This window comes from Trachemys scripta, chromosome 24 (assembly GCF_013100865.1).
Source record: "Trachemys scripta elegans isolate TJP31775 chromosome 24, CAS_Tse_1.0, whole genome shotgun sequence".
In the NCBI taxonomy this organism is placed as follows: domain Eukaryota; kingdom Metazoa; phylum Chordata; order Testudines; family Emydidae; genus Trachemys; species Trachemys scripta.
In genome coordinates, this window is record NC_048321.1 from 6393581 (window position 1) to 6417264 (window position 23684).

The window sequence follows — 23684 nt, forward strand, 5'->3', positions numbered from 1 at the left end:
CCATCGTTTAAATCAATATGGACCCTGCAGTTTGGGGGATTAAGAGGGAACATGATGGATGCCAGGGACTGAGGGACACCCCCCCCCAAACTACAACTCTGTCCCCCTTAGATCACGGTATTAGAAGGCTGGCCATACACTGGCAACATCCCACACTTATGCCCAGGAGGGAATAACCTAGGTGTGGCCCTGGGGTGTGTTGCCTGGCCGGGCATGTCACAATGATGCCCTCCCCATGGGGGAATGTCACAATGGCTGGGTCATAAAGCACCTGGCTACTTGAACTGGGGCCCTGGGGCTCAGGGGCTCACTTTGCCACGGGTAGGCACTGCCTGAAGAAACGTCGCTGCTCCGGGACCACACCTATCTGTTTTCCCTTTCTTATACTGAGAGAGGGAGGAAACGGAACTACTTATACCCCATCTGCTCCCCCTTTGCGTATTACTATTACTACTATCGCTATCGCCTCATCTACAGGCGGAGGATGGTGCCTTCCCACGGGAGGTGAGTGGCTTTTTCCATCCCCTCTATCGAAGATTAACAGGGGACTGTCGCTTTCCTTCTGTTCGGCACTGGGGGAAAAAAAATCAAACCCAAAGGGGCTTATGTTGGTAAAAATGTCTGGAAAGGGGAGAAGTCCCCATTTTCCAGAGCCGGGGGCCAGCCTGTAACTTGTTGAGCGTTGTCTTCGGAGCTTTGAGAATGATTCATCCTTCAAAAAACCAACAGGGGGTGTATATCCGAGGTCTTAAGGCCAAGATTTTACTGCACTATAAGCTCTGTGGGGCAGGGACTGGCTTTTGTTCTGTATTTGTACAGCCCCTAGCACAACTGGGTCCCGGTGCGTGACCACACCACAAATCAACCATCGGGTTTTCAAATGCAACTGGTGATTTTAGGAGCCCAACTTCAGACCCCTTAGAAAGGCCTGGTTTTCAGAAGGAGGGGGGCTCAGCATCTTCTGAAATCAGCCCCCCCAAATGTCTCTGTATATAGTTGAAGTGGGGAGGATGAAACACCCCTCCACACACACACATGACATACTATTCAGTAGTCACAGATTTGACTCTTAATGGGGGTGTTTTGCATTTGTTAATAAAGCTCCTAACTGCAAGCCAGAGTTAGTTCCCAACAGAAAGGCGATGAACAGGACAGTCTGTCCACCCGTTAAACTGGCCTTGTGGAAAAGATTGGCCCCTCTGGGCAGTTTCCTGCAGGTCAAGTCAAGCTGGGAATCATTTACAGTATTTAGCATCAAAATACCTTCTCCAGCTGCCTTGATTTGATTCCTCAGGGCCTACGGCTCTCCGAGGCAACACCAATCAGTCAGCTGTCCTTTAAAGCAGGCCGCATGCTTGGTGCCAGAGTCTGATGCCTGTAACAATGCGGGTGGTAGCATCTGCCTTCACTGCGGCTAATTTACAGAGTGAAAGATTGTTTGGCAGGATAAGGGATCAGGAACTGAGGCATTTACAATGGATGTTCCCTCGTAGGAGCAATTTGTTACAGATCTGGGATGAAATCTTGGCCCCATTGAAGTCAAGGCCAAAACTCCCCTTGACTTGCAAATGGGCCAGGATTTCATCCCTGCTGTCCTTCTCTTTCTTGTTCTCTGGTCCTCCCAGTATCACCATGACTGAGCGCGAGAGCCTGACCCTCAGACCTCGCTACTGCCTCCAATGTTCCTGAGTCCTTGGGAGGCGGCCCGGCCGGCAGAGGGGCTAACCAGGGGGACCTGAAAGAGTTGTACAAGGTAGGAAACCTCCGGCCGCCTGGCTGAGTCAAGGGTGAATCCAGGGGATCGTTCCGTAGCTACGGATTGTGTCTAAGGAGATAAGAACATAAGAACGGCCAGACTGGGTCAGACCAAAGGTCCATCCAGCCCGGTATCCTGTCTACCGACAATGGCCAGTGCCAGATGCCCCAGAGGGGTGAACCTAACAGCTAATGATCACGTGATCTCTCTCCTGCCATCCATCTCCACCCTCTGACAAACAAAGGCTAGGGACACCATTCCTTACCCATCCTGGCTAATAGCCATTAATGGACTTAACCTCCATGAATTTATCTAGTTCTCTTTTAAACCCTGTTATAGGCCTAGCCTTCACAACCTCCTCAGGCAAGGAGTTCCACAGGTTGACTGTGCGCTGTGTGAAGAAGAACTTCCTTTTATTTGTTTTAAACCCGCTGCCCATTAATTTTATTTGGTGGCGCCTAGTTCTTATATTATGGGAACAAGTAAATAACTTTTCCTTATTCACTTTCTCCACACCATTCATGATTTTATATACCTCTATCATATCCCCCCTTAGTCTCCTCTTTTCCAAGCTGAAAAGTCCTAGCCTCTTTAATCTCTCCTCATATGGTACCCGTTCCAAACCCCTAATTATTTTAGTTGCCCTTCTCTGAACCTTTTCTAATGCCAGTATATCTTTTCTGAGATGAGGAGACTTCAAGATGTGGGCGTACCATGGATTTATATAAGGGCAATAAGATATTTTCCTTCTTATTCTCTATCCCTCTTTGAATGATTCCTAACATCCTGTTTGCTTTTTTGACCGCCGCGGCACACTGTGTGGACGTCTTCAGAGAAGGATTGGGGTGGCCCGTTTGTGCCTAGAGAGGAGGGTGATGGGCCCAGGGGAACTGGAGGGGCAGCAATCATTAACGTTTGCCCTGTGAACAAGAAACGGTTTTAGATTCTTCAGGTGGGAAATAGTGTAGGGAGGAAGTTGCCTTGTGTGATGCTGGCTTCCTGCCTGTAAATCCCAGGGCTTCTCGGTTAGATCCTAGTCTAGGCTCCCCGGTGCCTGGAGCACATGGGCAGGGCTTCGGGCTGGGAGTTCCCATTCAGTAGGATCTGGGTGTAGAGCTAGATCCCCTTGGCAGACCCCAGCGTTAACAGGTGTTGGCTCTCAGCCAGTCAGCGCGCCTGGTAACGGGGGCTTCGCTGCTTCCTTGCAGGCTGGGAACCTGACAGTGTTTGCTGGCGACCTTCTGCTCCCTGGTCTCCCCGTCCAGCTGGACTTCCATTTCCAACTCGGTCCCCACAGCTCCGCTCACTGGCACGGACTCCTGACCGACGGCAAGCTTTTCCTGGACACGCCCCGCGGCGCCCTGGATCAAAACAACCGCGAAAGGTAAGGAGCCTGGCCCAGGATGAGAGAGGGGATTTCCCGCTTCCTTTGTCTGGAGGCCACAGGGAAAAGCAGCCCCAACCCTCCTGCTTTGGACCCTGCTTCCCCGAGACACTTGCGATCTAGGGTAACTCCAGTTTCATCTGCAAACCCACCGAAGAGCCTGGAAGCATTCAGTGCTGCCCTCAGGGCAGCGCAGGGTTAGCCCCTCTGGTGCATGCTGCTGGCTGGTCCTTTATTCCATCTAGGGGTCACTTCTTTCTAAGCGCTGGGATGTTTAAGACATCCAGGATCCCAGGGCCTATGTCTCCTGAACCATGTTATAGTTATCCCTTGACAGTCTTTCTGCAGCTGTAAATCACCCCCACCTTGTGACATTAGGTGGCTAGCAGGAAAATGGCAGCCGCTCCCCTCCGCCCCCTCCCCCCGCCGGGCAGTGTCCAAGGTCATAGATAATTACTGCTGACCCTCCACTCCCCATTGTGTGCTCACTGGGGCTGTGCCTTCAAGCTGCCTAAGCCAGGGGAAGGGCTGGCTGAGTGACCCATGTAACTCTTCTCAGCCATAACAATTGTGCTAGCTTCTAAATGAGCCCCCCTTAAATGAATCCAACTCCTAGGTCCTCTTCAGTCTTGGAAATGTCCTAGAAGCTTGAAACTCCTCTGATGTTTGTCTCTTTCCAGCTGACCAAACTGGGGTTTATACTCCTGCTGCTTGTAGTTGTGTTTTAATTCCCAAGTGCCACCAAATCACAGTCCTACAGAACTAGACCAACCCCTCCCGTATCAATCGAATCCATAGCGAGGGGCTAGAATTTTCACAGCCTCCCCACCTCCCCCTGGATTTTAATGGGAGAGGAGCACCTCACTCCTTTGAAACTCCCCCCCGGGGTTATTTCTCAGCTTGTTCGAACACAGGGGTGTGTTCCTTTCTAGCCTGACTGCGACGCTGGAATACGTGGAGGAACAGACCGCCGTGAACCTCGTGTTTGTGAACTTCCAGCCGGCTCGCAGCGATCGCGGTAAGGGGCCCTCCGGGCTGGCGAACCCTGACACGGAGAGTGATCGCCTTTCATGTACAGACAAGTGCAAGTTGCTTGTGCCATGTTTTTGATACTTAATGTACAGTGACAGAGTTTCCTTCCACTGGAATCTTTTCTTTTCTTGCTAGCTTAGTGCAGTGGCTCTCGAACTTTTGTACTGGTGACCCCTTTCCCATAGCAGGCCTCTGAGTGCAACCCCCCTTATAAATTAAAAACACTTTTTTATATATTTAACACCATTATAAATGCTGGAGGCAAAGCGCGGTTTGGGGTGGAGGGTGACAGCTCGTGATCCCCCATGTAATCACCTTGTGACCCCCTGAGGGGTCCTGACCCCCAGTTTGAGACCCCGTGGCTTAGTGACTTGTTAACGGGAGCAGAGGCTGCTCTCTGCCCAGCATAGAGCTTGTCCAGTAATGGCTATTATGTACCCTGAATGTGGAATGCACAGAGACCAGCAGTTGAAGGAGCCATATTTCTCCTGACTTTTCTGTATGTAAGAACAGACGGTGCATGTCCAGTGGTAATCTGCATTTTAAAACAAAGTGCACTATTTTGCAGTACTGTTATAATAGGGACTGCAGTATTTTGAGCCATTACTACAATATTTGTAGGTAAGAGAAGCTATTTGACTTTTACAATTGAAAGACTAAGGCCCTGGTCTGACTTCAAAGACGCAGCCAGGGCTTTTCAATGGAAGTTGCCTGCCCGCCTTTATGCATTAGAAATGCTTCCTGTAGCGCCCCATCCTTTCTGTCCTCATCCCACTTTAACCTCAGTGTCTAGTATCTCTAGAGGAACACGACCAAGTGGAGGTCAGAACCGCTGGTTTTAATAATGGTGACCCTTCCTCTTCTGTCCCACAGGAGCCCTGTTGCGAGCATTCAACTACTTGGGCTTTGAGGTTGTCAGACCAGATCATCCCTCGCTGCCGCCCTGGCAGGACGTTATCTTCATGGTTTTCCCGCTGGAGCGAGACTGCTGCCCGGAGCTGGAATGAGAGTTCCTGAAGCCAGGCATTCTGCAAAGACAGGATGGGATGGGGACAGCTTAGCTCCCACTTAACTTGGGCCTGGAACTGGCAGGATCGGGCAGAGGCTTTGAGTTGATGTGTGTAACTGAGCGTGTCCCCATGAGCATCATTAAACGGGCGTGAAAGCACAGGTGTGGTGTCTGGTTGGGGGAAGGGCTTTGACACTCACTGCAGAATGCACTGGGGGCAGAGAGGAAAGAGAGACTCAACCTTGCAGGTTCTGACTCTCACTTGAGGTCAACAGCTGTTCCTGAGACCCTGATCAACTGCCCCACTACCTGCCTCCAGGCTGACTTGGCAGGATCAGCTCCAGAGCTGAACAGAGTTCCCCTGTGCAATCAGTGCTTGGCCTTGTGACCTGGACTGAGGCCCCAACTGATTTCACAGCATGGGATGTGACTCCACTACCCCTTGCCTCAGGCACCCAAAACTCACCACCCAATCTCCATGCCCTTGTGCCACTCCCAGTTTAAAGCCCTAGCCTGGGCGACTTCTGCAGGACAGGCTGCCGGTAGACAGCTACTGGCTGGTTATAGCATCGTCCACCCAAGACTCCTGCCGCTCAGGGGGAGAGCTGGCCGAGGGAAGCGAGGCCCTGTGTTCGGCGCCCTTTCTCAGTCTGTCATGCGATCGCTTTAGAAAACCTGCACCTGCTCCATTAAAAAATTCCAGGGATCCTGCTAGACCCTGAGGGGCAGAGCCCCCGAGCTGTTTGGGAAAACTGGAACAAACCTCATTTCCTGGCTCCAGGGGTGAGGGGATGAGCCCAGCGAGGCCTGTGGGAGGGGAGTGGACTCGCTCTGACTATATAGGGGAGGCAGTGATGGCAGGGTTAGGGTCAGCAGGCCCCCCCCCCCCAAGCTGGGCACCTCCATCCAGCATCCCCCAGGGGCCTCAATTTGCACTTGGCGCTGGCTAACCCAGAGCTTGACCCCCATGAACGGCAAAGTCCCTGACCCACTAATTATGCATCATCAGCCCCATTCTACAGCATGGTGCAAGAAGCACAAGGAGGAATTGGACTAACATGGTCTCACACTGAGAGGAAAGGTGGGCAACAGACCCCTGGCAGTCTGTAGCCCAGCTCTAAGCCCCCCATGCACCCCTGGCCCTCAAGGACTTGGCTGACTCACAAGAAAAAAAACTCTCAACAGAACTTTTATTTAATAAAGAAACCAAGGGCCGAGGCATACAGCTCTCCCAAACCTTAGCTGATCTCCCCGTGCCCATCCCCAAAACCAGGGTTGGGATGAAAACACATCCAGCTGAAAGACTGCAACCACCAGCTGGCAGAAAATGCCCATCTTCACAAGAGGGCAGCCTCCGCCGACGGGCAGCGACAGACCTCCGAAGCCACCTCATAAAGCTTTGGCCAATTCCCACAGACAGGAGCTTTGATGGAGCCAGCTAGGTACTCTCCAGCGGGCAGCGGGCTAAACACACTTTGCCCAGACTTCTCCTTTACGCAGCAACGGAGACAGTAAGAGGCAGAGATCTGCAAAAGCCCCCGGTGCTGGCCTAACTCAGCTCCCGTCATCGCCAAGGGGAAGAGCAGTAAGTCCATGCAGAGTGCTCCAGCAATCGCCCCCTTCCGAACTCTCTACTCATGCTAGATGCTGGGGCAGTTCTGCACGAAGCAGATCCAGCCACAAAAAAGGGACCCGCTCGGTCTGCGTTTATTGAAACGAAAACGCAGCTCCAACGTTTGCAGCCTAAGAGGATTCTCTCTTCTTTTTAAACATAACTTTTTATTTTAGTAAAGCAAGTGCTGTCAAAGCTGGGGGCGGCACTGGGGGGGGGGGGGGTGTGTCACAACCGTCCTCCGGCCCAGTTTCTGCAGCAGAAAAAGCTCATCCGGTCACGTCACCAGAGCGCCAGTGTCTCCCTCGCCCCTGCAGCGGGAAGGACGGCAGAGCGGAGTCTTTGGTGAAGGCGCCTTGCGCCGAGATTTAAACCAAAACCGAAGTCAGCCTTGACTCACAACAGAGCAAGCGCAACCCAGGCGAATGGCCCGCAGGAGAGCGAGTGGGGACCTCCCACCAGTCAGGGGAAGGAGGGGCTCAGCTGTTCAGAAGGAAGTGGGGACCAGGGGGCTTGATCCTGCTCTCAGTTACACCAGCGGCTATAGAGCAACCCAAATGCAGTCAGTGCCGTTACTATGGTTTTACACCAGGACAGCCCAGCAGCTGTCAACTGGGGATAGAAGGGGACTGCAAGACGGCTACCCCCGGAATACCTGTATTCCGCAGACCGTGATCCCTTGGGAGCGCCACAGAACCGCACAGCCGGAACCCTGGCGTCTGACTCGACAGATGCTGGCAGTTAGTTCCAGAATCTCTAGAATCAGCACCCTCCAAATGCAACGAAAACACCCACTCCCCATCCCAGCCCCCCACATCCCAGCGAGCCCCCAAGAAGGCAGTCCCACAACAGCCGGCATCAGGTCCCTGCTGCAGGGAGCCAGCAACGTGCACTCGATGCGGTGCAGCCCCCTCCCCAAACACAGATGCTCACAGACGAGGACGAGGTTACGATGCAAACCCGTCGTTTCTGGACCCGGAGAAAGGGGGTGGGTCCCCAACGGCCGTGGTCTCTCCTTCCACCTTCCCGCAGTATTTTATTCCCCCGCCCCCGTCGGGGAGTCCTCATGGTCGTCTCAATCCAGGCACCAACCTCCTAGGGACCAAAGGGAAGGCAAGAAAGCAGAGGCACTGAGTGGTGCAGGGAGCGGCAGCTGCTTGCTTAAATTAGCAGCCTGGAGTGGGTGTATGACAGCCTCCGACTGGAGCTAGTGCCACTCCTTAACCTACCCACAGGGGTCGCTATTGAGCGGCGCCCCCTCGCTCTCGGGGCAGCCATGCTGGCAAACGCAAAGCACGGCAGTGCAGACGAGACCTCCCCCCGCCACATGTACAAGAGGGCGTTCGCTGGGCCCTTCCTCTGCCCTGAAAGCAGGATCTCGGAGACAGCTGGGGGCCCAGGACCACCCCAGCTAGACTGAAACTTACGCACCCCCCTCTGCGACGCCTCCAGCTCGCTGCTGCTCGGGGAAGGGGTCACAGCGAATCGTCTTCGACCAGAAGAACGTCGTCGCCGCTTCCAGACATAGACGCGGCTTCTGCACAGAAGAGGAGAGGCAGCGGGTAGAACAGGTGCAGCATCAGGACTCCCCGGCGCCGGCCTGCCACCAAGAGCCACGTCACCGTGCAGCCGGGAGTCTGGGCCCCCTTCTCTGGGGACAGGCCGCAGAGAGACGACCTGCTCTACTCAGGAAGAGCCGTAACCAGTGTCCAGCTGCTCCCTGGTGCAAGGAAGGCTCAGCTCTCCCCACTCGTGCGCCCCCGTGCACTGAGAAACGAGAGTCGTGCCGCAGCTGACACCAAGAGCCCCTGTGCATCTATTTCACGCCCCCTTCGCCTGGCTCTGCAGAGCGGGTGATCCGGGCTGCAGCGACACACAGTGGGCAGGTTCAGATCTCAATTACACCCGGCTCAAGCCGGAGAACCCGTCACCAGCAGGGGCTGCTCCGGATTGACACCAGGAGGAACGAGAGCAGGCCTGAGCCCAGCGATGCAGGGGCGCCCGACGCGGCACTGAGCACTTGCCCGGGGCCTGCTCCGCACTGAAAGTTAAGAGGCATCGCTAAGGATCGAGGCTCTCGCCAGGGGCTGTCCCTCGGGGGAGGAGCAGATGTTGCCAGCTGGTGGAGATCGCCAGTAGCCAAACGATAGCAAGGCGGCAAATGGCCCAGCAGCCATGGGTTGCGGCTGCCCCCTTGCAAGCAGGGAGAGCGCATGGGACACTCCTGCATGTACTCCTTGTGCTTCTGACACCCCAGACCACAATGCGGTGCCCAGGCTACCCATCCATGGTGCCCTCTGTACCTCTCCTCCAGGCCCTCAGCCCCCCTTCCTCCTCCTCTCCCTCGCTGTCAGAGGAGCTGATGAGGACGGGGCTTTGGAGGGAATCGCCGGCAGAGCCCGAGCCGCTGCAGAAGACCGAGGAGTTGGACCACTCTTCTGAAGTGGAGAGGTAATAGAAGTAGCCGCGGGGGGAGTAGCAGCTGCTGTCCCCAGAGGCCAGGGTGGTAGGGAAGCTGGCGTTTGAGGTGCTGGAGCCTTTGCCTGAGAGGGAGATGGGAGAGGCCTCTCCCGAGCAGGCTGCGGGATGCGTGCAATCAGCAGGACTGGATGTCCACGTGGCATCTGCTGCATGGCTCCCGGTGGCCCGCAGAGACCCCCCAGCCTCCGACGCCCCCTCGCTGCTGCAGCCCCCTGAGCCATTCTGCTTCTCACCGCCAGCTGGCAAGGCGAGAGCCTCGGAGTCCCACAGAGGGCAGGAGGGAGCCGAGATCCGTAGGGACCAGAGTGAGGGCATGACAGTCTTCTGGGAGGGTGGTTCTGTGGGCTCGGTGTCACTTCGGAGCTGCTCAATGGAGTCATCTACCAAGCCAAAGGCACATATTACATGGGGGGCTGGGCCGCGCTCTCTCCTCTGTGTCTTCAGCACATGGACACAAGCTCCCCCCCACTGCCCCCGGTCTCTCTTCTGTCCCATTGTGCCACCTGGCCACTGCTGGCGCAAGAACCTTCTCCTCTGCAGCTACCGCTGTCTGAAACAGCCTCCCCTCTATTTCTGCTCTTCACCTTTCCCCACTTATCTCCTCCTGGCCTCCTCACCGCCTGGTCCAACCCTAGAGGGGGTTTCTTGAACCTTTCTGCCCCAACTCTCCTCCCCATCACAGCCGGAAGTAAGTTTTCTCCTTTGCCTAACGGATTATTTAACCCCTGCAAAGCGTTGGAGGGATACACTTTGTATCTCGTGAGGACGGAGGCTGTCTATTTCCCGAACGTTCATCCAAACCAGCAAGTGACCCGTGCCCCATGCTGCAGAGGAAGACGCAGAGACCCTGGGGGATTTTCCAGTCTGACCTGGGGGAAAATTCCTTCACGCCCCAAATATGGCAGTTAGACCCGTAGTGTGTGGGCAAGACCCACCAGCCAGACACCTGGGAACAAGTTCTCCGTAGTAACTCAGAGCCCTCCCCACCCAGGGTCCCACACTGGAGATATTTGCTAATAAGAATTGCGGGTAAACAGTCATCATCCCATCCCCTCCATAACTTGTCATGCTCAGTCTTACGCACACAGCCGCTTTCAAAGAGTCAAGTCTGACTGAAACGACATTCCCAGCCTTCTCACTAGATCCCAGAAAACAGAGAGGAAGCCTGGTTTTGGTTCTCATCCATCGGCAGGATTAGCCCTACAGTATGTTCCTTCTCTTGTGCTAGGAGCAGTGGAGCTTTCAACAGCCCGCTCCATCCAGCGCTCGGAATACGGGAATTAGCACCAGTTATTAAACACTGGAAGGATTTGCAAAAAAAAAAAAATCTCTATTTTCATTACCCCATTTTCTTTTTGCCTTTCAGGCAGCTTGGAGGCAGTTATTACATGTATTACAACAGCACCTTGAGGCCACAGCTGAGATCAGGGTTCTATCGGGCTAGGTGCTGCACAGACATGAGACAGTCGCACACAATCGGAGTAGACAAAGGCAGGAGAGGGAAGGGAAACTCAGGCATAGAAGTGAATTGCCCAAGGCCACAGAGCAGATCAGTGGCAGAGCCAGGAATAGAAACTAGATTCCTAGGTCGTCATCCAGTGCTCTATCCACTAGGTCACACTGCCTGTAAAGTTGACCAGCCAGTTTCTAATTTGCATGCATCTGGCACAGTGTTCTCTTCGGGCTACGAACTGCAGAGGAATTAGTAAATACCTCTCCCATCCTCACCCACGGAAGTGTATTTTAAAAGGAACTACATGAATATAGTCCAATTCATGCTGAATTTCCTGAAAAATCCTTGAAACAAAATGTAAGTGCCGGGCCTGAAACGGTCGGTTCTGTTTTTCCCCTAGAGTAAAGAGAGGTTCAATTTTTTTGCCCCATTCATGTGATGGAGGTGGTGAATCAGGTCTCAGACCAAGGAGAAAAAGCCTTAATTCCCAGTTCTTTTGCTCCCTCTGGTATCTTGGGGGTGGGGGAGAGGAATCAATCAGGAGAGGTGGCACATGGAGGAGAGCCAGAGGCTTAGCTATTGATGTGATGTGGAAGATGCCCAGACACTACAGTGATGGGCAGCAAGATCCAACCCTAAGGCAGATGGATTCGGTTGGAGCAGCCGCCCCCAGGAAGGGCGGGTTGCTTCAGCCGATCACAGCGGCGTACCTGAAAGACTGACGCAGGTCTCTGACAGGAGGCTCTCGAGGGAGGTCCCTGCAGCATTCCCCTGAGCAAGAGAGAGAGAGGCAACGTTAATCCGATTACGGCGCCCGCGAACGGACAAACACCTCCACAGCGCAGAACCGACCAGGGCCCGTCGAGGGGAGAGGAAACCAGCCCCAAGGCAGAGATCTTCAGCGGCAGATAGAGCCGTAGCTAGCGATGAAGCTTTCACAACAGCAGGGGGTGATATGTGTTGCTCCACATGGAGCAAGACGGGTTTAATTAAGACGTGGGCCTCTGCATTTGAAAAACACGGACGCGGTTTTACAGCAACTCTCTCGGGGGGCATCCGTCCCACTAGCTCAGGGCAATCAGACTCAGCAATTAGCTAGCCTTGGAACAAGGAGTGGGGACACGTGGGGTAGATGAACAGCGCAGCTGGAGGTGCGACTCCCAGCTCAGGGAGATGGACTCACACTAGCTTTGCTCAAGCTAATGCGCTCCTAACAGTGGCAGAGCTGTGGCGGGCACAGGCAGCGACTCGGACTGGCTGCCTGACTGCAATCCCGCCTGAGACCCTGGGCACGAACTCGGGCAGCTGGCCCATGCAGCTGCAGCCATGTTGTTATCTTGATCAAAGCTAGCGCGGGCATGTCAGCCGGAGCTGGAAACTACACCTCCAGCTGCAGGCGTGCCCGCGATGCCACAGCCGCGTGTGTCGGGGCAGCCTGAGAGCAGAGGGCACCTAGAGCCCCTCCCCTCCACCCAGCACACGTCACTTCCTCAGGCGCCTTTTCCTACAGGAGGAGAATGGGCTCATTAGAGCTGCTCGCCAATGGTGGTTCCGGCCCCGTTTAGTTCCTTACACAATTCCCCAGCCGTCGGGAAGGGTTTGCAGCCTTTGGAGCCCAGCCTGATGGAAAATGGCACAGCCCTGGGGGTTTGGAGAGAGGCCACAGACCGGAGAGAGGAGGACATCAAAATTTCAGCCAGAAATAAACGAGCTACGCCAACAGTTGTTCTAACGCTGGCCTCTGGATAAACTCCAGCCTCTCCTGATGGCTTCCCAGCACTTCCACGGGGCTAGTGATTGACTAACCAGCATCTTATGGAACGCCTCGGCCGTGGCCTCCTTCCCCAGCTGGGGGGCGCCGTCCCCCGCAGCATCAGCCTCCTCTTGCGGACAACGCACAGCATGACCCAGCCGGACCAGCTCCTCCCCTATATCGAGGCTCTGAAGGGGAAACAGGAAGGGGCAGAGAGTTGCAGGCTAATGACAGCACAAGGGGAAGAGACTCTAAGGGGGTGCCGCTCGGGGAGGGGGAGCCAGAGAGGAAGCAGCACTGGTGGTTTGGGGAACGATACAGATTGGAGAGAGAGAGAGAGAGAGAGAGAGAGAGAGAGAGACGGGCGTTTGACTGAATCCTGATCTCAATATATGCAGAGACGAGCTCACTCCGGGGTCACCAGGCTCTGGCTGCCAGCGGCCGCACCAAGGGGAGTGGAGATGCAGAAACGTGCTGCTCTACAGACCCCTTGTCAGCAAACGCTGCGTTCGTAAGGGGAGCCCGCAGCCTGCCAGACAACCCGGCCTCCAGCGCTCACCTGTCCGTGGCTGGTGTCGTACAGCTGGATGTGCGGCCAGGTACAGACCCCAGACTGGACGTAACTGGAAATCTTCGCCAGCAGGGGCTTCCACTCGGCACAACACGTGAGGCGATCGAACTCGTCCAGGGCGTCCTCTTCCCACTGCTCCCCTGTGGAGAGAGACTGAGTAGCAGAGGCTGCGTTTGACTCCCCGGGACACAGAGAGAGAACCCCACGGAGCTAAGTGCAGGCGGGTCTGGAAATCGGAGATTTCAGCATCAACCAGCCACTTGGCAACCATCGAGAGCCGCCTCTCCCTGGGCGCTGCCCGAGCCCAGCTGGGCTACCCCGCCGGCAGCCCAGTTGGTTACCTTGCCGGGATGTGTCACAACCGAGAGCACCTCGCCCATGGCTTAGCCACTCACCCGCAGGGGCGATCCCAGCAAGGCTGCACTCAATGGCCTGGAAGGGCAGACTCAGGAAGTCGCTCCTAGCAGAAAGGGGGGGAGGAACCATTGTGAACAGCGATATGACCCCAGCATCCAGAGGCCCCGGCAGCTGGTGAAATCGGTCAGGTCTGCCCTGCTAAACCGCATCTCTCTGGGTTAGCAGGGATCTGCATGTGTTAGCACGAGATCCCTGCGGTGTCACTGCACCCATCCTCGTCCTTCACGTGCAAGGAGTTCCACACCCCAGACAGTCGTTAGCTCGGCCATTCAACCCCCTTGGGATAGGGGCTCTCCCCATTTTACAGAAACCGAGGTGCAGAGCAAGCCAGGAGGCTTCCCCGGAATCCCACAGCAAATCAGCGGCAGGAATGGGACCCAGGAGTCCTGCTCCATGCCCCCAGCCCTAGCCTACACTCTCCCTCTTCACCGCCCTCCCTGCTGCACGTACCGCAAGGCTCGCAGTGCCTCTAGTGGGGCTTCCCCGTTATCCCCGAAGTCGACATAATACAGATCCAAGTTGCCGTTCTCCAGGGTGCCCAGGACTCGGGCCCGGTACCAGGCGCCGTGATCGGCATACGGGGCAGCCACGATGTCGCCTACCCGGACGTTGGGGAATTCGGGCTGGTGAGACAAGAAGGAGGGGCAGGGAGTCACACGTGCAGCTTCTCGGGGCTAGAACGGGAAGCGATGCCGGTTCAAGCAGCAGGGGAGGAAGAGAACGATTAACCCCTCTTCGGCTAGCGGGCCGGGGGCGGGGACACATCATTCCATTCAGCTGCGGCAGGTTTACCCAGCCGTCGCGTCACGCCATGGCAAACGCTCACCGACTGGCTGCTGCTCCCGTAGTACTGGGACATCTCGCCGGTCAGCTTGTCGAGCTGCAGGCTGCGGGAGCCGACGATCTGGATCCAGAAGTGGCTGGGGTTCTCCGAGGCCGAGACGTAAACCTCCAGATGTTCATCTGCGTGGAAGCTGAAGTCGGGGCTGGGGACTGAGAGGGGCACTCAGCAGTGAGCAAGAGGGGAAGGGGAGGCCCAGGGCGACCCAGAGTGGGAGGCAGAGGGTACGAGTCCAAGTGTGGGCTGCTGATCCAGACGGAGGGACAAGGGTCTTGGGGTGGGTGGGGGGGAGACAACAGTTCACTGCATGCGAGAAGCTTTGAGGAGAGAGACTCGCAGGTAGATCTGCAGGCACCCCGCTGTTCTCCACTCAGCTCGCCGGAGAGGAGTGGCACACCGCAACCCCGCTCAGAGCAGGCGTGTGAAGAACAAAGTGGGAGCAGCCATCTAAGATACCTTCCATCCTGGCAGCACGGCAAAGGTGCCCCTGTGAGGAAGGGTCTTAGTGCCCTAAGGACACGGATAGAGCGGCACATGGTCCCACTGGGCAGGACGGCTGCTGTGAGTCAGGGTCGTGGTGCAAGGGAGAGGGCGAGCCCCAGGGACCCAAGCCCTGGGCAATCCACAGACTGACGCTACATGACATGCTACTATAAGGTGGGTGCATAACTGGCTGGATAACCGCATTCAGAGAGTTCTTATTAATGGTTCCCAATCCTGCTGGAAAGGCATAACAAGTGGGGTTCCGCAGGGGTCTGTTTTGGGACCGGCTCTGTTCAATATCTTCATTAACGACTTAGATATTGACATAGAAAGTCCGCTTATTAAGTTTGCAGATGATACCAAACTGGGAGGGATTGCAACTGCTTTGGAGGACAGGGTCATAATTCAAAATGATCTGGACAAATTGGAGAAATGGTCTGAGGTAAACAGGGTGAAGTTTAACAAAGACAAATGCAAAGTGGGAAGAGAAAAGGTAGGAAGAAAAAAAAAATCAGTTTCACACATACAGAATGGGAAGAGACTGTCTAGGAAGGAGTACGGCAGAAAGGGATCTAGGGGTTATAGTGGACCACAAGCTAAATATGAATCAGTGTGATGCTGTTGCAAAAAAAGCAAACATGATTCTGGGATGTATTAAAAGGTGTGTTGTGAGCAAGACATGAGAAGTCATTCTTCTGCTCTACTCTGCTCTGGTTAGGCCTCAGCTGGAGTAGTGTGTCCAGTTCTGGGTACCGCATTTCAAGAAAGATGTGGAGAAATTGGAAAGGGTCCAGAGAAGAGCAACAAGAATGATTAAAGGTCTTGAGAACATGACCTATGAAGGAAGGCTGAAAGAATTGGGTTTGTTTAGTTTGGAAAAGAGAAGACTGAGAGGGGACATGATAGTTTTCAGGTATCTAAAAGGGTGTCATAAGGAGGAGGGAGAAAACTTGTTCACCTTAGCCTCTAAGGATAGAACAAGAAGCAATGGGCTTAAACTGCAGCAAGGGAGGTCTAGGTTGGACATTAGGAAAAAGTTCCTAACTGTCAGGGTGGTTAAACACTGGAATAAATTGCCTAGGGAGGTTGTGGAATCTCCATCTCTGGAGATATTTAAGAGTAGGTTAGATAAATGTCTATCAGGGATGGTCTAGACAGTATTTGGTCCTGCCATACTGGCAGGGGACTGGACTCAATGACTTCTCGAGGTCCCTTCCAGTCCTAGAATCTATGAATCTATGCAACCCCAACCCTTTTCTCTTTACAGCTGCTTTTCTCCAGGAGAGCACCCTTTGCAGACACCTAACGCCCCCTGAACAGACAGGGAAACCGAGGCACAGAGCGGGGAGGGCTCTGCTCCGAGACCAGCAAGTCAATCGAAGAGCCAGGAAGAGAACCCAGGAGTCCTAGGTCTCAGTGGCCAGCCCATGCCCCAGCACCCCCAGTGGCCATACGCCGCACACCCTCTGTTTGAGCCAGCCCTGGAGAAAACCGCTCCACTCACCCTCGAACATGGGCACTGCTGGGCTGGGCTCCATCACCGGCTCCTCCAGGGACTCGCTCTCGGCTCTGAGCTCCTGTGGTTGGTCCAGGGCTTCTGCGGCCAGCCGGCCTCCATCCCCTGCCCCTTGCGGAGGGCTCGCCAGCTGGCAGAGGGCCTCGCCATTGGGGCGCGGCAGGTCCCCCTGCTGCCCGGGATCCTCTCTCCTCATGCCCAAGGGCTGCTTACGCAGGCAGCGGGCCGCCGCCGACAGGGCCAGTTTCTTTCGAAACGCGTCGTCCTCCGAAAGCTTTTCCAGGATCAGTTGCTTTGGGAGAGGAAGGGGGAGAAGGGTGTTTGGTTCAGTGCCGTCAGCTCACGTGGAAGGAGACCCTGTCACAGGGTAACTCACACGCGGCGCTCCTCTGTGGCCAAGCTTCACAGTACGGGCAAGTCCTGCCTCAGTTTCCCTTTCATCCACTCCAACCTAGTTCTTCCCCTCCTTCCTAGGGGTCTCTGCACAAGCCTTTCTGCAGCTTGGCAGCGTTCTCCTCCTCTAGCCCATCCTGAGAGCTCGTTGCCAGCAGCTCCCAGCTAAGTTGCCTTTTCTTAAACCAGACCAGGAGGCAGCTGACCAGTCTCAGGCGCACTGGACCCCACTCCCTCTTAAAGGGGGTAAGTCACCCCAGACCCACCTTGGCAGCAGTCACCTCCTTGCGGGTCCCCGAGAGGCTGATGAGCCGGGTCAGACACAGGGCGTTGTCTGTCTCCTTCTCACAGACCACTCTGGCCCCCGAGCTGCGGCAGATGGCTCGCACCGTCTCGCCACCTCTGCCTGAGAGGGGCAGCGAGAAGTAGGTTACTCTCTCGTCAGCAGCAGCAGAGGAACTAGAGAACCCAGCCGAAGAAACGGCTCGGAGGGGAATGCCCACTTCCCCCACTCCAGTCATTTTTTTTGTGACCAGAACACAAGCGCCTCCAGAAATTTGGGTTTTGGCTGCTCCGTGCCAGGGAGATGATTTTAGCGAAGGATGAATGGCTGCTGGCGGCCAGATGCTGCAGCGATGGGCACCATCATAAGAACTTAGACAGATCCAGCTGCGATTTTGGAAGGTGCTGGCTCCCGCTCAGCCTATGTCTACCCTGCAATCAAAGCCCCACGGCAGCGCGTCTCAGAGCCACCCCTCCAGTTCCAGCCCAAGCCTCAGCGTCCACCCTGCTGTTTTTAGCTCTGTAGCCCTGAGCCCGCGTCAGCTGACTCAGGCTCTGAGATTCGCGGCCGCGGGTTTTTCATTGCAGCCTACAGGTACAGCTAGCTAGTAACCAGCGCTCCAGCACCGCACTTGGGGTATAGGGCCAGCCTTCGGGTGTGATGCAAACTCCAGGGCCTGATCCCTTGTGCTTTGTGAAAGAGGCAAGGAGCTAAGCCCCATTTTGCTGGCTAAGTTCCGATTAAGGCAACCACAGCCGCGCTTCCTATATTTCTGTGTTACCTTAAATACATCTCTAGCCCCCAACACCGAACTAGCCAAGCACCATGCAGCCTTTAAGGGTATTTATCCTCACAGCCCTCCTGTGATGCACGGCACTTATTGCCACTGTACAGGTGGGGAAACTGAGGCACAGAGACGAAGTGACTGGCACATGGTCACACAGGAAGTCAGTGGAGGAGAAGGGACTTGAACCCAGATCTCTCACAGCCCAAGCCAGTTTCCAGCTGGTCAGGGCACAGTCTCCTTCCCCCCAAGTGTCTCCGTTGGACAGAAGCAGTGTTCTACCCCAGAGATGTCAGTCCTGTGGCCAGCAATTCACCCTAGCTTTATAATACAGGCTTCCAAAGTACACCAGGATCAAAGGTGCAAAATAAAGGTTCTTAGATTTGAGATGCTGCAGTCTGATAAACTGAGACAGCTCAGTGAGATTTCTTGTCACCTTAAGGAGCCAATGAGTGGAGAAGGGGGTAACTATTTAATCCCGGGCTCTGGATGCAGATTTATTGCTATGTCTCAATATTTCTCCCCAGCGCCCCTGCCCAGGAACAGCAAGTTCTGGTCAACAGACAGAAGCAGTATTTCGCAGTCGCCGTGTTTCACCACAGCTGCGGTCAGTGCTTCTGGAGCAGCTGTACAAACCAGCCCCCGGGTCATTTTTGCCCAGGCCCCTTGCATTTCTTCTGGTGGCTAATGGGAAGTGGGGGGGCACAGTTAAGTCTCAAGACAGTTACCGATAATCCTGCCGACGGCTCTCTGCGGCACAAAGAACTGCTCTGACACGGGGGCGTTGTCCACCAGGATCTGGTGAATGGCCGCTTTCGCTCGGCACACCTGGACGGGGAAGCCACTGATCAGCAGCACCCGCTCCTCACCGGAGTCCTCCGCTTCCACATCGATGCGAGCGCCGGTCTCCTTCCTCAGCTGTGGAGACACGGGACACAGAAGTCTAGCAAGGTTCTCACGCAGAGGGGATGGTTTAGCAGCCTGAGCATCACCCTTAAAACTCAGCCCCCTTGGAAATGCCATCGATTCAGGCCTTTGGGCCTGTTAGAGTGGGTGGACCTTTAAAAGCCAAGGGATGGGCATTAAGATCCAGTGGCACATTTTATAGCAGTATTGCCCTCCCCTGGCATCTGTGCCCAAATCTTCCCCTCCCCAGGCTGCTGGGCCGGTTGCCAACCTGGCTGCAGCATCTTATACAAAGGGTTTGCAAAGATCTTTGGGATCCTCCGGGATGGAGCAAGAGGGGCGGGGGGAAGAATACACTGAAGCCAATGGTGGGGCCGGGCACAGATGCAGGACTCGCTAACCGCTGTCCACTTGCCTGTTTGATACTGGCGCCCTGCCGTCCAATGATCAATTTCACAGCCTCCTGGGGGATCTTCATCTCAATTTCAATGTCATCCTCTCCTACGAATGTCAGCCGCTCCTCTGAGCACAAGCCACAGTAGACAGATTAAACAGGCTAGCATCCACCCCCGAAAGCCATCTTCCCCACAGCCTGAAGGTGGCCAATCCCACTAGTTCAGCAGCTCCAGGACAGAAGAGAAGGGGAATCTGCAAAGCTCGAGAGCAGTGAGACATTTAACCTTTCAGTGCTAAGTCGGTTTGCATTTCCCCCAAGCACCAGGCAGGATCCGGGAAGGGATTAGGAGGAGTGTGAAAGGATTTTAGTTTCTTGCAGGGATGGTATTATAGAAAGGGCAGAGGAAATTCAGAACAGAAACGCTGCTCAGAAACAGGTCTCCTGTCCCCAGGGATCACCCCCGGATATGCTCGTTAGCATGGGAGAGGTTTATTTCTGAGCACCTGCCAACATTTGGCAGGGCTGGGGATGAGGTGAGGGCAGAAGGAGGCCAAGTAATGAATAATTCAAGCCTAAATGCAACACACCAGCTGTTAGTCACCAGGCAACAACGGCGTCCGGGCCACCCGAAGGTCATCACCACGGGGTGATGCAGACATACCTCGGCTTTCTCTGTACCTGCGGTACAAGATGTACATGACGGTTGCGCTGGCTGGGATCCCGAGGGCCAGAGCGATTTTCTGCAGGGTTGTCAGGTTGTTCCAGTAACCCTGGTCTGTTGACATCTTTCCCAGACTGATGGACCACAGCCTAAGTGGGGGAGAGAGAAATTCTCTTAGCCACAACAGCAGCCCCTCTTCTTGAGACCATGATGGGACTGCCAGTCATGCCAAATGGGCACAGACTCCACTAGCCCTGGGCACTGCCAGACCAGGGCAAAACTGAAAACACAATTGGCACATGCCAGGACGCATTCAAGCGGCTCACAGATAGCTGCAGGCTTTAAGCCTTCTGCAGGATCGCTCTGCATCACAAATCCAATCTGTCAAGGTGTACCCGTCAGGCTGTGCTCTTCCAAACCAGGCAGCATCAAGCAGTTTGCTACAGGAAGAGGCAGGCAGGAGGGTGAAGCCGCCAGCTTGGGAATTGAAACAAGAATAAATGAAGTGCCCCCCATTGTTAAAGCTCTCCATGGGCCTAGTCTCTGTCTAGTCTCCTCCTTGCAAACATCTTGCACCCAACTCCTCCCTGGTTCTCTGCACTCTCACAATGTTAGACGCAAGGGCCTTCCCCTGTGCAGCTACCTGACCTCTGGAAAAGCCTGCCTGCCTCCCTTTCCTCCCGTGCCCATGCCTCTTTACTCACCCGCTGCTGCCATTGCTTAACTTTGGCAAGGATTTGGGGACCCTTAACAAACTAAGGGTCTGATCACACACCAGTGCCCTGGGAAGTCAGTGGAGTTGTGGGTGCTCCGTACCCCAAGTTACTGTATCAAAGCTTCTGGTTAGGGACTTGGGGTCCCCAGGTTCAATTCCCAGCTCTGCCACAGACTTTCTGCATGGCCTTGGGCGAGTCACTTCATCTCTCTACGCCTCCGGTCCCCATCCCCCTTCTACAGAGAATAGCACTTCTCGTCCTCACGTGGGTGTGGTGAGGTGCTCAGATACAGCAACAACAGGGCCACGCAAATACCTGTGGTAGATTTTGCTCCTGGTCCTACTTTAGGAGGAAATACTTATCTGGCACCAATGGAAAGGACCCCCCCACGATAAATAATGACACTTAGCATTGATCCCTTGGGGAACGGTGCTATATCTCAAACCCCTTCCCAAAGCAAGGTAACTTCTTAAACACAAAACCTGATACTCAGGGGTGCTGGGTGCATGCAGCAGCTCCCAACGACTTCAATAGTGGCTGCTGGGGGGAGGGAAATGATGTTTCAAGAGATTATCTGATTTGCCCCAGGGCCATGCAGCAGAAATAGAATCCAGCAGTCCTGCCTTCCAGTGGCTGGTGGAGGATACCGACGCTGCCTCCGAAGAATCATCAACAAGTTACTGAGAGCGACTGCGAATGGGGGGGTAATGGAGGAGCGAGAGCAGCATTTTGAAAGCTTAACACATAGTATATGGAGACAGACTCTAGACAGCACCGAGAGAGAGAGATTTCATGTGGAAACATACCAGCAGGGAAAGCTGTCATTCCCATTTGGGTTCTACCCCAAGGCCACAATTCAGAGATCTGTGCTCCTGTGAAGAGCAGCGCATCAGAATGCAAGACAGGTAGCTAAGCGAGGCTCAATTGTTAGCAAAAAGGATCCTAACACCGGCGTCTGTGGTAATTAAGTTCTCAGTTTGCATGACAGCCCAGCTAGAACATCACTTACGCTTTGGAACAGACTGTAACAGGGGAGAGGGATTGATATTTACACCCACGTCACCACAGATCACATGCTCCTTGCAAAGCAGGGTGATAGCGAGAGCTACTCTGAAGGGGATAAGCCAGGGCCTGGCGGCAGCATCGCAACATGCGTAGGGCACGGGACTAGAAGCCAGGAGAGCTCGTTTCTTATTCTGTCTCTGCCACTGACTTACCATGCGACCTTTGGCAAGTCACTTCCCCTCCCATCATGCATCCGCCTTGTCCAGTTAGACTAAATTCCTCAGGGGCAGGGGCTGTGTGTGTCTGTGCAGCGCCCAGTATAATGAGACCCTGATCCCGTTTGGGATGCCCAGGCACTACTATAATGCAAATAATAAATAACAGCCTCACTGGCTTGTCTTGTTTATTACAGAGGGTTCAATGGGAGAAGAGTAAGAAACTCCAAAACCCAGTTGTGACAGAGGTGGCAATTTCCTGCAATATCCCCGGACGCCATTATTGTATTAAATGCATGTATTATTGTGGGCTGGGATTGTCTGTTACTGCTCTAGAGGGAAATGTGACAGATGGGAGACCTGGGAATTCAAGAGACTCTACTGAAAATGTGCCAACAAGTATGGACTTTTGGGACAACAAGTGAATTTCCTGGGGAATCCCTAGGGAGGGGTTAATGCAAATGCCCCAACTCCCAGATATGCAAAAACCCAGCTTTTCGAAGCTATGCCCTGAGGAGAGGGTCACTGTCTGTTTATTACCTGTTACAGAGGGCCAAGATCCAAGACCCAAGCTGTATAAAGAAACAGCTGATCTGCCCAGTCTCTGCCCTGGATCTAAGATGGATGAACTTGTAAGCATGGGGAAAACCTAGTTGTGGGTTCTGAAGAAGAGACACCTACCAGAGCTGTAGGACGGAGTTGGGGGTGACCTCTGGTTAGCTTTTTAGCATGTCAGTTCTTTTATTGTTTTTACGTATTTTCTCTGTAATGCTTTTACCTTCAGAATAAATGTACAGTACTTCGGAGGAGCTGTGTGGTAACTTGTAATGGCTGGCAACACAACAGCCTTAGCCTGAGAGAGAAAGCAGAGAGTCTGGCTTGCTGGGGATAGCACAGTGTTGGCAGAGAACTGTGCAGAAATCCCCCATCAGGAGCAGCGAGACACAGGTCTTCCCCCCACAAGAGGGGGCAGCTGGGAGCCAGAAGCCTAAAGCGGGTGCCCCTGCTGGGCCAAGGAGGGGGAATACAGGTGCAGTTGCCCTGAACTGTGACATATCAGTGGCAGAACAGTAAGGAACCCAGTTGTTTCCCCCCACTAGCAGAGAAACAGAAGCACAAGTCTTTTGTATGCAAGTAACACTGCTATTGGTTGGAGAGAAAGGATAGCCCAGCGATCTGGGATGTATTTCCTACTCTGCCACAGGCTCCCTGTGTGACCTGGGCAAGTCACTTCGTCTCTTTGGGCCTCATTTCACCATCTGGTCAGCGGGATGACCTAACCCCCCAGGGACCTGTGAGGAGAAATACATTCAAAAGATTGTGAGGAGCTCTGATGCTACGGTGATAGGGACATTACCTAAGACAGCCTGACAACTAACACACTGAAGATGTCGCTGCAGCCGCTGGAAGTCCTTTGCTAGCACCGAGCCAGTCTATAAGTTGTCTTTAATGATCATTTTTCACTACCCCAAGAACACCCCATAATACAGCTCCCTAAACACCCCCACTATTCTACCCCCCACATCCCTCAGCTACCCCCAAGCAAGCCCCCTTGGATGGCCTGGACTCAGCTGCTCTGGTCTCCCCTCATCACCATCCCACCTTTCCCCCCCACCACACGAGGTTCCCCCAGAGCCTACCCCCCTCACTGTCCCAGGACCCAGGATCACCCCCACTCCCGATCTCTCCCCTCTCACACCCCAGGTCTCCCCACTCCATGCCAGGACCCACACTCCCTTGGCCCCGGCAGCCCCCACTCCACCCCCTGCAACTCCATCATCCCATGCCAGCCCCACCCCCTCGGCCCCTACAACCCCCACATCATCCCATGCCACCCCCACCCCTTTGGCTCCTGCAACCCCATGCCAGCCCCACCCCCTCCAACTCCCACATCATCCCATGCTAGCCACCCCCAGCCCTTTGGCCCTTGCAGCCCCATGCCAGCCCCACCCCCTCGGCCCCTACAACCCCCACATCATCCCATGGCAGCCCCACTCCTTTGGCCCCTGCAGCCCC

General features: G+C 54.7%; 2 protein-coding genes across 4 annotated transcripts; one reads left to right on the top strand and one right to left on the bottom strand.

The window, feature by feature from the left end:
* The first annotated feature begins 243 nt into the window (after positions 1-243).
* On the top strand, positions 244-5208 carry OAZ3 (ornithine decarboxylase antizyme 3). Its single transcript, XM_034756764.1, is given in 7 exon segments — positions 244-303; positions 305-504; positions 1626-1686; positions 1688-1753; positions 2965-3140; positions 4073-4158; positions 5046-5208. Coding segments are annotated over 7 exon segments (783 nt in total). The 3' UTR covers positions 5180-5208.
* Positions 5209-6352: 1144 nt separating this feature from the next.
* TDRKH (tudor and KH domain containing) lies at positions 6353-22660 on the bottom strand. Of its 3 annotated transcripts, none has more exons than XM_034756705.1 (15): positions 22447-22660; positions 19733-19881; positions 19090-19196; positions 18497-18686; positions 16968-17107; positions 16297-16600; positions 14295-14461; positions 13919-14091; positions 13447-13511; positions 13040-13191; positions 12534-12668; positions 11438-11498; positions 9097-9654; positions 8225-8330; positions 6353-7888 (listed from the first exon to the last, which is right to left on the bottom strand). In XM_034756705.1, exons 2-14 carry the CDS (start codon positions 19854-19856, stop codon positions 8269-8271), a joined length of 2238 nt encoding a protein of 745 aa, XP_034612596.1. In that variant the 5' UTR covers positions 19857-19881; positions 22447-22660; the 3' UTR covers positions 6353-7888; positions 8225-8268. The 3 variants fall into 3 exon arrangements, with proteins under 3 accessions (XP_034612596.1, XP_034612597.1, XP_034612598.1); XM_034756706.1 differs by having other exon boundaries at positions 8221-8330; XM_034756707.1 differs by having other exon boundaries at positions 8225-9654.
* Positions 22661-23684: the final 1024 nt, after the last annotated feature.